We start from the raw sequence: 13,959 nt of genomic DNA on the forward strand, positions 1-13,959 counted from the left end.
TGGTGTCCATCCGGTTTGCTTCTATATGGCATATCTTTCTAACTGTGCTCCTTCCCAAAAGCTCCCAACATACAACCTATATACTTATTATGGACACAGTATGCTTACATTATTAGTTATCTTGTTGTTATTAGTTGTTGTTAGTTGTTATTAGTCCCATCCTTCAACTCTATTCAACACCTCCCATCTATCTCTTAACACCATCCATATAGGATTTCTATTTGCCATATATATTTCAACCGTACTGTGATGTTTTACAAAAATTCTGAACCTTTCTATTCTCAGTGCTTCTACAGATTGTGAATTAAAAATAAACATTTTTGCTAAAAGTATTATTATATTATTGATTGATTGACTATGACTTTTCAGATCACCCAGTAATGCTATCTGCAAGGTTAGTTCCAGGTAAATATTGCAATCCTTTAGCCATTCCTGGACCTGTGTCCAAAAACAAGCTACAAATGGACAGAACCAAAACAAATGATCTAATGATTCTGTCTCTTCACAGCAAAACCTGCAGAGCTGGGAAGATTGTATCCCCCATATAAATAACATTCTATTGGTAGCAAGAATTTTATATAATAATTTAAATTGAAAGATTCTAATTTTTGAATCCGGTGTCGTTTTGCGTGTCAGTTCATAAACACTATGCCATGGGATCGGTACGTCAAAGATCTCTTCCCAACTATTTTGCAATCTATATGGGACGGCTGTCAATCCTTTGGTCCTTAAGTGAAACTGATATACTTTTTTATTTATCACAGTTTTCCTTAACCAATTATGTTCTTTAATGCAAGGCCGACAGACAAGTTCCTTACTTTCTCCCCCTTCCACTTTCCTCTTCCACTTTTGCGGTAAGGCTGCAATTATTTGGTTGTAATTTTGGGTAGAGCAGACATTTCCATATGTTTTTGTTAGCTGCATGTGCTTCATAACTCCACCAGTCCTACCGATGATATCATTTACGAAGATTATACCTTTTTTAAACATTCTGTCAAAAAATAAAGTTTTTTTCCAATTAGTACAGTGGGGAAAAAATGTATTTAGTCAGCCACCAATTGTGCAAGTACTCCCACTTAAAAAGATGAGAGAGGCCTGTAATTTTCATCACAGGTACACGTCAACTATGACAGACAAAATGAGAAAAAAAAATCAGAAAATCACATTGTAGGATTTTTAATGAATTTATTTGCAAATGATGGTGGAAAATAAGTATTTGGTCAATAACAAAAGTTTCTCAATACTTTGTTATATACCCTTTGTTGGCAATGACACAGGTCAAACGTTTTCTGTAAGTCTTCACAAGGTTTTCACACACTGTTGCTGGTATTTTGGCCCATTCCTCCATGCAGATCTCCTCTAGAACAGTGATGTTTTGGGGCTGTCGCTGGGCAACACGGACTTTCAACTCCCTCCAAAGATGTTTTATGGGGTTGAGATCTGGAGACTGGCTAGGCCACTCCAGGACCTTGAAATGCTTCTTACGAAGCCACTCCTTCGTTGCCCGGGCGGTGTGTTTGGGATCATTGTCATGCTGAAAGACCCAGCCACGTTTCATCTTCAATGCCCTTGCTGATGGAAGGAGGTTTTCACTCAAAATCTCACGATACATGGCCCCATTCATTCTTTCCTTTACACGGATCAGTCGTCCTGGTCCCTTTGCAGAAAAAACAGCCCCAAAGCATGATGTTTCCACCCCCATGCTTCACAGTAGGTATGGTGTTCTTTGGATGCAACTCAGCATTCTTTGTCCTCCAAACACGACGAGTTGAGTTTTTACCAAAAAGTTATATTTTGGTTTCATCTGACCATATGACATTCTCCCAATCCTCTTCTGGATCATCCAAATGCACTCTAGCAAACTTCAGACGGGCCTGGACATGTACTGGCTTAAGCAGGGGGACACGTCTGGCACTGCAGGATTTCAGTCCCTGGCGGCATAGTGTGTTACTGATGGTAGGCTTTGTTACTTTGGTCCCAGCTCTCTACAGGTCATTCACTAGGTCCCCCCGTGTGGTTCTGGGATTTTTGCTCACCGTTCTTGTGATCATTTTGACCCCACGGGGTGAGATCTTGCGTGGAGCCCCAGATCGAGGGAGATTATCAGTTGTCTTGTATGTCTTCCATTTCCTAATAATTGCTCCCACAGTTGATTTCTTCAAACCAAGCTGCTTACCTATTGCAGATTCAGTCTTCCCAGCCTGGTGCAGGTCTACAATTTTGTTTCTGGTGTCCTTTGACAGCTCTTTGGTCTTGGCCATAGTGGAGTTTGGAGTGTGACTGTTTGAGGTTGTGGACAGGTGTCTTTTATACTGATAACAAGTTCAAACAGGTGCCATTAATACAGGTAACGAGTGGAGGACAGAGGAGCCTCTTAAAGAAGAAGTTACAGGTCTGTGAGAGCCAGAAATCTTGCTTGTTTGTAGGTGACCAAATACTTATTTTCCACCATAATTTGCAAATAAATTCATAAAAAATCCTACAATGTGATTTTCTGGATATTTTTTTCTCAATTTGTCTGTCATAGTTGACGTGTACATATGATGAAAATTACAGGCCTCTCTCATCTTTTTAAGTGGGAGAACTTGCACAATTGGTGGCTGACAAAAAATTTTTTTTCCCCACTGTATATTTGAATTTAACCACAATATTTGTTGCATTATTTGTTCTGTCGTTTCTGGAGGATTAAATTGAAATTGCAACCAACTTTCTATGGCTTGTTTTAGAAATAGTGACATTTGGGAGATGATTTCCTTTTCAAATAACTGAAAGTGAGAGGTAGTAATCTGAATAAAGGGAAAAAGGCCTTTCTTGAACATTGGGTGAGACAATCTTACTAATTTGCTTGAGAACCAGTTCGGATTTAAGTATAACTTTTGTATGACTGAAGCTTTTAGTGATAGGTCTAATGCTTTAATATTTAATCATTTCTGTCCTCCGAATTCATATTCATTATATAAATATGCTCTTTTAATTTTGTCTGGCTTGCCGTCCAAATAAAATTGAATATTTTTTTCTCATATAATTTAAAAACTGTTCGCTAGGCGTAGGCAAGACCATAAGCAAATAGGTAAACTGGGATAATACTAAAGAGTTAATCAGGGTGATTTTTCCACAAATTGACAGGTATTTTCCTTTCCATGGTAGTAAGATCTTATCTATTTTTGCTAACTTTCTATTAAAATGTATTGAAGTGAGATCATTTATTTCCTTTGGGATATGTATTCCGTGTATATCCACATCACCATCAGACCATTTTATTGGTAAACTACATGGTAATGTAAACATTTTATTTTTTAGTGATCCAATACGTAATATAGTACATTTGTCATAATTTGGTTGTAATCCAGAGAGGTTAGAAAATGTATCTAGATCCTCTATGAGGCTGTGGAGGGATTCTAGTTGTGGATTTAAAAGAAAACATGAATCATCAGCGTACAATGACACCTTTGTTTTTAAGCCCTGTATTTCTAATCCTCTGATATTATTATTGGATCTGATTTTAATAGCTAACATCTCGATGGCCACAATAAATAGATATGCCGATTTGGACAACCTTGTTTCACTCCTCTTGACAGTTTAAAACTTTCTGAGAAATAGCCATTATTTACTATTTTACACCTAGGGTTACTATACATGATTTTGACCCATTTTATAAGCCTAACTGTAAGTCGCTCTGGATAAGAGCGTCTGCTAAATGACGTAAATGTAATGTAAATGTAAATAAGAAATTCTCCAAAATTGAAATGCTCCAGGCATTTACATATAAACCCCAGTCGAACTTTATCAAATGCCTTTTCGAAGTCTGCTATGAATAGCAGGCCTGGTTTCCCATATTTTCCATAGTGTTCTATTGTTTCCAATACTTGCCTTATATTATCTCCAATGTATCTTCCATGTAAAAAACCTGTCTGATTAGAATGAATAATATCCGACAATACCTTTTTAATTCTATGCGCTATACATTTTGCTAGGATTTTTGCATCACAACACTGAAGTGTAAGGGGCCTCCAATTTTGTAAATGGACTGGATCTTTATATTTTCCACTTGTATCCTGTTTCAGTAATAATGAGATCAGACCTTCTTCTTGAGTGTCAGATAATCTACCATTTACATAGGAGTGGTTAAAACATGCTAATAACGGTCCTCTTAGTATATCAAAAAGGTTTGGTATACCTCGACTGGTATGCCATCCAACCCTGGAGTTTTCCCAGACTTAAAGTCTTTAATTGCATCCAGAAGTTCCTCCTCTGTAATTTCACCTTCACATGAGTCTTTCTGTGTGGCTGTTAATTTGACATTATCAATAGAAAAAAAATCTCTACAATTAGCTTCAGTTAGAGGAGATGGAGGCGACTGAAAAGAAAACATATGCTTAAAGTACTTTGTTTCTTCCTTCAAAATATAATTTGGTGAATTATGGGTGACTCCGTCAATTGTAACCAGTTTCATTAAGTTCTTTTTGGTAGCATTCCTATGTTGAAGATAAAAAAATAATTTTGTGCATTTTTCCCCATATTCCATCCAGTTTGCTTTATTTTTATAATATATTACACTTGATCTTTCTTGAATAAGTTTCTCCATTTCTTTTTGTTTTTCATCTAATTTATTCTGAGCCTCTATGTTACAGTTTTTATTGCCATCTATCTGTTCTGTTAGACTTTCTATTTCCTTTCTTAGTATAAACTCTTTTGACCTAAATTGCTTTTGTTTTCGAGATGAGTACTGAATTGCATGGCCTCTAAAGGCACATTTAAAGGTGTCCCATACAATAAGGGGATTCGCTGTACCTACAGTGGGGAAAAAAAGTATTTAGTCAGCCACCAATTGTGCAAGTTCTCCCACTTAAAAAGATGAGAGAGGCCTGTAATTTTCATCATTGGTGCACGTCAACTATGACAGACAAAATGAGAATTTTTTTTCCAGAAAATCACATTGTAGGATTTTTAATGAATTTATTTGCAAATTATGGTGGATAATAAGTATTTGGTCAATAACAAAAGTTTCTCAATACTTTGTTATATACCCTTTGTTGGCAATGACACAGGTCAAACGTTTTCTGTAAGTCTTCACAAGGTTTTCACACACTGTTGCTGGTATTTTGGCCCATTCCTCCATGCAGATCTCCTCTAGAGCAGTGATGTTTTGGGGCTGTCGCTGGGCAACACAGACTTTCAACTCCCTCCAAAGCTTTTCTATGGGGTTGAGATCTGGAGACTGGCTAGGCCACTCCAGGACCTTGAAATGCTTCTTACGGAGCCACTCCTTCGTTGCCCGGGCGGTGTGTTTGGGATCATTGTCATGCTGAAAGACCCAGCCACGTTTCATCTTCAATGCCCTTGCTGATGGAAGGAGGTTTTCACTCAAAATCTCACAATACATGGCCCCATTCATTCTTTCCTTTACACGGATCAGTCATCCTGGTCCCTTTGCAGAAAAACAGCCCCAAAGCATGATGTTTCCACCCTCATGCTTCACAGTAGGTATGGTGTTCTTTGGATGTAACTCAGCATTCTTTGTCCTCCAAACACGACGAGTTGAGTTTTTACCAAAAAGTTCTATTTTGGTTTCATCTGACCATATGACATTCTCCCAATCCTCTTCTGGATCATCCAAATGCACTCTAGCAAACTTCAGACGAGCCTGGACATGTACTGGCTTAAGCAGGGGGACACGTCTGACACTGCAGGATTTGAGTCCCTGGCGGCGTAGTGTGTTACTGATGGTAGGCTTTGTTACTTTGGTCCCAGCTCTCTGCAGGTCATTCACTAGGTCCCCCCGTGTGGTTCTGGGATTTTTGCTCACCGTTCTTGTGATCATTTTGACCCCACGGGGTGAGATCTTGCGTGGAGCCCCAGATCGAGGGAGATTATCAGTGGTCTTGTATGTCTTCCATTTCCTAATAATTGTTCCCACAGTTGATTTCTTCAAACCAAGCTGCTTACCTATTGCAGATTCAGTCTTCCCAGCCTGGTGCAGGTCTACAATTTTGTTTCTGGTGTCCTTTGACAGCTCTTTGGTCTTGGCCATAGTGGAGTTTGGAGTGTGACTGTTTGAGGTTGTGGACAGGTGTCTTTTATACTGATAACAAGTTCAAACAGGTGCCATTAATACAGGTAACGAGTGGAGGACAGAGGAGCCTCTTAAAGAAGAAGTTACAGGTCTGTGAGAGCCAGAAATCTTGCTTGTTTGTAGGTGACCAAATACTTATTTTCCACCATAATTTGCAAATAAATTCATTAAAAATCCTACAATGTGATTTTCTGGATTTTTCTTTCTCAATTTGTCTGTCATAGTTGACATGTACCTATGATGAAAATTACAGGCCTCTCTCATCTTTTTAAGTGGGAGAACTTGCACAATTGGTGGCTGACTAAATACTTTTTTTCCCCACTGTATGTTATGTTGGAAAAAGTCAGTTATAAATTCCTTTGTTCTAATTATAAATAAATGATCATCCAATAGGCTTTGATTAAATTTCCAATATCCTCGCCCACGTGGAAATTCAGTAAGAGTAATGTATATGCCTATTATATGATGGTCCGACCGCATTCTGTCCCCTATCAACACTTTTTTTTACTTTTGGTGCCAACGAGAATGAGATAAGAAAGAAGTCAAGACGACTAGCTTGATTCAGTCTCCGCCATGTATATCTCACTAGATCAGTATATTTAAGCCTCCATATATCTACTAGTTCTAATGTATCCATGACATTCACAATTTCCTTAAGAGCATGTGGGTGATTGTTTGTGGTGTGATTTCCTTTACGGTCCATTGAGCTATTTAAAACAGTATTATAATCCCCCACCATAATAATATTGTCTTGAGTTGCTTGCAGGCTTGATAATTTATTATATATATTGTCAAAGAATTGTGGATCATCATTATTTGGTCCGTAAAGGTTAATGAGCCATATCTGTTTATGGTCCAATAACATATTTAAAATAATCCATCTACCTTGTGTATCTATTTGTACAATTTGCACATTCGGATCGAAATTACTATTAATTAATATCATCACCCCTTTTGAATTTCTTTGCCCATGGGAGAAGTATATTCCCCCCATTCTTTTTTCCACGCTACTTCATCTCGAATTGTTGAATGAGTTTCCTGTATACAATAGATATTATATTCCTTCTCTTTGAGCCATGTAAATATTGTTCTTCTTTTGTTATTATCAGCTAAGCCATTACAATTATAACTGGCTATACTTATTTCACCATACACCATAATGAGATACAAGTTTCAAGTCTATTTATCATTATATATGTTTGTAAATTTACCAATAAAAAATAGCGTAATGATTGAGTGTCCATATAGCTGTACCGTGATATTTGCATTGCTACGGAGTAACCCTTCAATTGTTCTCCACTAATTCCCCCGCTAAAGCCCCTCCCCATCCCAAGTTGAGCCGTCATCCCAGTGATCAGCATCCCACCCACGTTCCTCCGGATCCCTAAGGCCCCGAGAGGCCAGGACCCATCCATCGACAACAGCACACAGTGCCACCCACAAAACAGAAGCAGATTAACCGCCAAAAGCATTTCCAATGCTTTCACCTCTCTCTCTCTCTCTCTCTCTCTCTCTCTATATATATATATATATATATATATATAACTATTTTTATTTATTTATTATGCATATCCTATTTTCCATCATTATCAATTAATATGCGTAATAATGTTGGCAGTTCACGCGTAGGATTCTAACATACAACCCGGATTGCCATTGTATTACATTTAATTAATTGACAAGCAATTATTATCCTAGCAAATAATTCCCGTGGTCCATCCCATACCCCCCCTCCCCCCCAACATCCCCACCCCCCCACAACAGATGCCAGACAAGCACACACGCACATACTCACATACTCCAACACACTCAACCCCCCTCCTCCACAGTCCACCATAAAATCAGATACTCAACGGCTGTTATATCCCAGAGCCCAACTCGAGAAATAACTTGATTTACGAGTGAACATACAGTTAAAGCTGATTGAGAAAGCATGCAGATTGAGCAGAAATTGATAACAATGTGAGATTTGATTAATCTATTTAATCTATGTCAAGTCCTAGGTGATGGAGATCAGATCCACCCTCTTCACCTGAGACACAAACACTCTGATCCCCTGTTGTAACCATTTTTCCCAAGCATCTCCATGCGGTCAGACCTTTGATTATTTTGTGCCACCTGGGCTACAATGATAAACCCCCTCTCTGATTGTCCGAGTGTGACCCCCTCCCCATGGGTTACTGCAGCCAGTGTTGCCAGCACTGCCACTACCTGGGTGGGCGTACCCCACCGGAATCCCCACCGGCTAGGTAAAAGGTCGTCAAGGTTCTCATTAGCACCTTTGAGAATTTCCTTGTGTATTATGCTCTCCCATCAGGGGGCTCTGGCTTTGTAGGACCAACCCTGCCAGGCAGGCTCAGAATCTTGAGGGGGCGGTGCTGCTCAAGTAGGTCTCTGACCGCATTTATTTCTCTGTTTAGGCAGCATACTCACAGCAGGTCCATAAAAGAGATGGGAACTTCTCTTTGGTGTATGGGTCGCTCAGGTGGGTGTCCAGGTTATAGGGTTAGGGATCTTTCCATCATGATAGGACAATGAAAAATTAGATTAGATGTATACTATATTTAAAAATGTATATCCCTCATCTACACTAAATTGAAAGCTCTCTCTCAGTACCCCTGCTCATAGACCCCCGGTCGGCTCTGGGATATGCAACCATTTCCCCTCTCACTCACTTAACGCCGCACCTTTTCAAACACAAAAATGCACACCACATGGTTGACTGGGGAAGAAATGGGCAGAGCGTGCAAACGCACCCGCATCCACATCTGCTGCAAGGGGAAAGGACGCCAGAGAAAACACAGGACCAACCACAACAACCATCCGCCAAAACAACAACCTCCCGCCAAAAAAGCCATGTTCTAATTATTTTGTATTTAAATATGTATTATTCTGCTAGTCAATTTTGATACTAGAATACTTGTTTCTGACTCATATCGATGCCACATAGGCCATTTTCAAAGGGATTCATTGCTTTTTAAAGGCAGTTGCTCCTTAACTGCATTTAGGAAAGAATTTAGCCTGAGAACAAATTGTAAATAGGATAATTTTGGTCATACAGTCAGTCTCGTCCAAAATGGAGATTGGAACATCCGTGCGTCACAATGGGTAAATAAAGGTTGGGTTTTGATTTGACGATGTCCATTTGCCCACTGACATGGGGTGAACAGCTGTGGTGATTGCTCTCTATCCAATAGCATAGTTCAGTGAGACAGACCTGCCCAGCAGCCCGACTTTGTTAACATAAGACAACAAGTCATACATTTTTTTACTGTACCAAACACCTTAGTTAGTTGTAAAATTGAGCAACTAAAATATATTTGCCAAATATGTAAACATTTTATTACAGACTTCTTGAGTTATCTTAAATTTAATCTGGGGATTTTCATGGGGAACAATCATTAACCAAACGCGTAATTGTTCAGGAAACACACCTCCAAGACTGAAATATCATTTTTGAAATGAGCAACAGAAAAACATACTTGCCAATCGGCGTACTCAGTGGCTATTTAAACCCATGAATGTGTGCTCACACCTTGCTTCAGAATGTCTCATGTTTACATGTAGATTTCTATCTGCCTTGGAGCCAGTTAAGGTCCAGTTGCTGGGAGACGCCATCAGATGTTGAAGAGATGAGAGGAGTTTGAGGAGGAAATGGGGGTAGCTGGATATGTCTAAACATGCTGTTATTTACTCTCTCTCTCTCTCTCGTCTCTCTCTCTCTCTCTCTCTCTCTCTCTCTCTCTCTCCCCCCCCCTCTCTCTCTCCCTCTCCCTCTCCCTCCCTCTCTCTCTCTCTCTCTCTCTCTCTCTCTCTCTCTCTCTCTCTCTCTCTCTCTCTCTCTCTCTGTCTCTCTCTCTCTCCCTCTCCCCCCCCCTCCTCTCTCTCTCTCTCTCTCTCTCTCTCTCTCTCTCTCGCTCCAGTTATGATCTTATCTTTGCTGGGGGACCAGAGGAGATACTCAGGAAGTTCCAGGAAGCCAACCACAAGGTCCTGTTTGCTGCTGAGGGTCTGATCTGGCCTGATAAACGCCTACAGGACAAATACCCATCCGTCCGCAGCGGCAAGCGTTTCCTCAATTCAGGAGGTGGGTCCGGAGCACCACAGAGTTTCTAAACCACGAGGCCTAACATTACGATACTTCTGGGACCGACTCGACAGACCGGTTTGGGGTTTGGCAAGTCAATGGGAGAAGTGAAAAATGTACCATTAGTTTATTATTTTCTTGAAATCTAAAGGCAAAACCCAGATTTGAGAATGTCTTAAGTACCTGAAACTTTCTTTACTGCAACCTGTGAAAGTAACAAACTGACACGTATTCATTTTTAATCCAAAACAACTTTTGATCGGAGGGCCTTTGATTCGACTTCCTGCTCACGTGCAGTTCGGAGTAACGTGACCGTTAGACCCGTTGACGTGTTTCTGCGCATGAGCTTAGCTAATGACGCATTTAAGACAGCTCGGAAACTCTGAACCGCCTAGTTAAAATGTGCGTATGTTTTTTGCATAGAGCTTCCTTTTTGGTTGATTCTGATACTTTCCAAGTTGAAAACTCAGACCTCATCTTTCTACAGCGAGTTTCCATGTCGGAAATGTCCAAGTTTCTGAGTTCAGAGTTGCCTTGAACAAAACAGTATTTAGATTGCCTTCGGAAAAGTTTTCAGACCCCTGGACTTTTTCCACATTTTGTTACGTTTCAGCCTTATTCTAAAATGGATTAAATCAAAACAATACCTCAGCAATCTACACACAATACCATATAATGACAAAACGAAAACAGGTTTTTAGAAATACCTTATTTACATAAGTATTCAGACAATTTGCTATGAAACTCGAAATTGAGCTCAGGTGTATCCTGTTTCCATTGATCATCCTTGAGATGTTTCTACAACTTGATTGGAGTCTACCTGTGGTAAATTCAATTGATTGGACATGACTTGGAAAGGCACACACCTGTCTATATAAGGTCCCACAGTTGACAGTGCATGTCAGAGCAAAAACAAGCCATGAGGTTGAAGGAATTGTCCGTAGAGCTCTGAGACAGGATTGTGTCGAGGCACAGATCTGGGGAAGGGTATCAAAAAATATCTGCAGCATTGAATGTCCCCAAGAACACAGTGGCCTCCATCAGTCTTAAAAGGAAGAAGTTTGCAACCACCAAGACTCTTCCTAGAGCTGGCCGCCCAGCCAAACTGAGCAATCGGGGGAGAAGGGCCTTGGTCAGGGAGGTGACCAAGAACCCGATGATCACTCTGACAGAGCTCCAGAGTTCCTCTGTGGAGATGGGAGAACCTTCCAGAAGGACAACCATCTCTGGAGCGCTCCACCAATCAGGCCTTTATGGTAGAGTGGCCAGACGGAAGCCGCTCCTCAGTAAAAGGCACATGACAGCCCACTTGGAGTTTGCCAAAAGGCACCTAAAGGACTCTAAGACCATGAGAAACAAGATTCTCTGGTCTGATGAAACCAAGATTGAACTCTTTGGCCTGAATGCCAAGCGTCACGTCTGGAGGAAACCTGGCACCATCCCTACGGTGAAGCATGATGGTGGCAGCATCATGCTGTGGGGATGTTTTCCAGCGGCAGGGACTGAGAGACTAGTCAGGATCGAGGCAAAGATGAACATAGCAAAGTACAGAGAGATCCTTGATGAAAACCTGCTACAGAGCGCTCAGGACCTCAGACTGGGGCGAAGGTTCACCTTCCAACAGGACAGCGACCCTAAGCACATAGCCAATACAACGTAGGAGTGGCTTCGAGAAAAGTCTCTGAATGTCCTTGAGTGGCCCAGCCAGACCCTGAACTTGAACCCGATCAAACATCTCTGGAGAGACCTGAAAATAGCTGTGCAGCGACTCTCCCCATCCAACCTGACAGAGCTTGAGAGGATCTGCAGAGAAGAATGGGAGAAACTCCCCAAATACAGGTGTGCCAAGCTTGTAGCGTCATACCCAAGAAGACTCAAGGCTGTAATCGCTGCCGAAGGTGCTTCAACAAAGTACTGAGTAAAGGGTCTGAATACTTATGTAAATGTGATATTTCAGTTTTTAATTTCTTATAAATTTGCAAACATTTCTAAGAACCTCTTTTTGCTTCGTCATTATATGGTATTGTGTGTAGATTGCTGAGGTATTGTTTTATTTAATCCATTTTAGAATAAGGCTGTAACGTAACAAAATGTGAAAAAAGTAAAGGGGTTTGAATACTTTCTGAATGCACTGTACATCGTCATGACATGGCCTACAAACGTGATTGGGGATTTCTATTGGAGAAGTCGTTTCTAGGCCTCTTAATTTTAATTGTATTTTCTGTCACGCTGCTGGGGCATTATGGGAGATGGAGTTTAATATTGTCACACTACTGGGGCATCATGGGAGATGGTTTAGACACTGTCACACTGTTGGGGCATCATGGGAGATGGAGTCTAAACACTGTCACACTACTGGGGCATCATGGGAGATGGAGTCTAAACACTGTCACACTACTGGGGCATCATGGGAGATGGAGTCTCAACACTATGCGCGTTTGAGTGGTAAGGTGAAAACATCCGACTGTAGTCATGGAGTGAAGTTGGGGGAGGTGCATATGGAACAGCCAAAAGTGGAACACTAATGTGGTTTTCCAACAGCAAGGCTCAGCTCAACATAGCACTGTTGTCATTGATTATAAAAGGTTTTCTTTATAATATGTAAAAACTTGTCTCCAACACCCATTTCACACCCTCGCAAACTGAAATCATATGTGTAATTACACAATCAATCACATTACACAATCAATTAGTCAATTAGTGAGAGAGAGCCTCACATGTATTTACTCGCTGTAAACACATGAATTGCAGCACATTGGTTTCTGTTTCAGTAACATCTTCGTTCGCGTGGGTAAAAAAACAAACGCCTTAATGATTGATTGACAATAGAGCCTCCCACAATGCAGGTGATGGATGAAGTGGCTGAAGAGCCCCAGAGTTTAGAGGACCTCAGAGAACTCATTGGTCAAGAATGAGGTCAGTTCTTTGAACTGTAGAACTTGACAAACTGCTCTTGAAGGCTACTGCTCTGCTGTGTCAACACTGACTGCTCATAGAGGAAGGACGACACGTAGGCTGTATGTTTAGAGGAAGGACGACACGTAGGCTGTGTGTTTAGAGGAAGGACGACACGTAGGCTGTGTGTTTAGAGGAAGGACGACACGTAGGCTGTATGTTTAGAGGAAGGACGACACGTAGGCTGTATGTTTAGAGGAAGGACGACAAATAAGCTGTGTGTTTAGAGGAAGGACGACAAATAAGCTGTGTGTTTAGAGGAAGGACGACACATAAGCTGTGTGTTTAGAGGAAGGACGACAAATAAGCTGTGTGTTTAGATGAAGGACGACACGTAGGCTGTATGTTTAGAGGAAGGATGACAAATAAGCTGTGTGTTTAGAGGAAGGACGACAAATAAGCTGTGTGTTTAGATGAAGGACGACACGTAGGCTGTATGTTTAGAGGAAGGACGACAAATAAGCTGTGTGTTTAGAGGAAGGACGACAAATAAGCTGTGTGTTTAGAGGAAGGACGACACATAAGCTGTGTGTTTAGAGGAAGGACGACAAATAAGCTGTGTGTTTAGAGGAAGGACGACACGTAGGCTGTATGTTTAGAGGAAGGACGACAAATAAGCTGTGTGTTTAGAGGAAGGACGACAAATAAGCTGTGTGTTTAGAGGAAGGACGACACATAAGCTGTGTGTTTAGAGGAAGGACGACACATAAGCTGTGTATTTAGAGGAAGGACGACACGTAGGCTGTGTGTTTAGAGGAAGGACGACACGTAGGCTGTATGTTTAGAGGAAGGACGACAAATAAGCTGTGTGTTTAGAGGAAGGACGACAAATAAGCTGTGTGTT

At 40.9% G+C, this 13,959-nt stretch overlaps 1 protein-coding gene across 2 annotated transcripts in view; it reads left to right on the forward strand.

Annotated features, from left to right (window-relative positions):
- Nucleotides 1–13,959, forward strand: part of LOC121555611 (procollagen-lysine,2-oxoglutarate 5-dioxygenase 2-like) — a 116,870-nt gene that overhangs the window by 40,147 nt on the left and 62,764 nt on the right. For both annotated transcript variants that reach the window (XM_045212649.1, XM_041869441.2), the window contains exon 4: nt 9,997–10,160. In XM_045212649.1, coding sequence (XP_045068584.1) covers nt 9,997–10,160 — 164 coding nt within the window. The remainder of the gene's footprint in view (nt 1–9,996; nt 10,161–13,959) is intronic.

Source organism: Coregonus clupeaformis, unplaced genomic scaffold (assembly GCF_020615455.1).
Source record: "Coregonus clupeaformis isolate EN_2021a unplaced genomic scaffold, ASM2061545v1 scaf0036, whole genome shotgun sequence".
In the NCBI taxonomy this organism is placed as follows: Eukaryota; Metazoa; Chordata; class Actinopteri; order Salmoniformes; family Salmonidae; genus Coregonus; species Coregonus clupeaformis.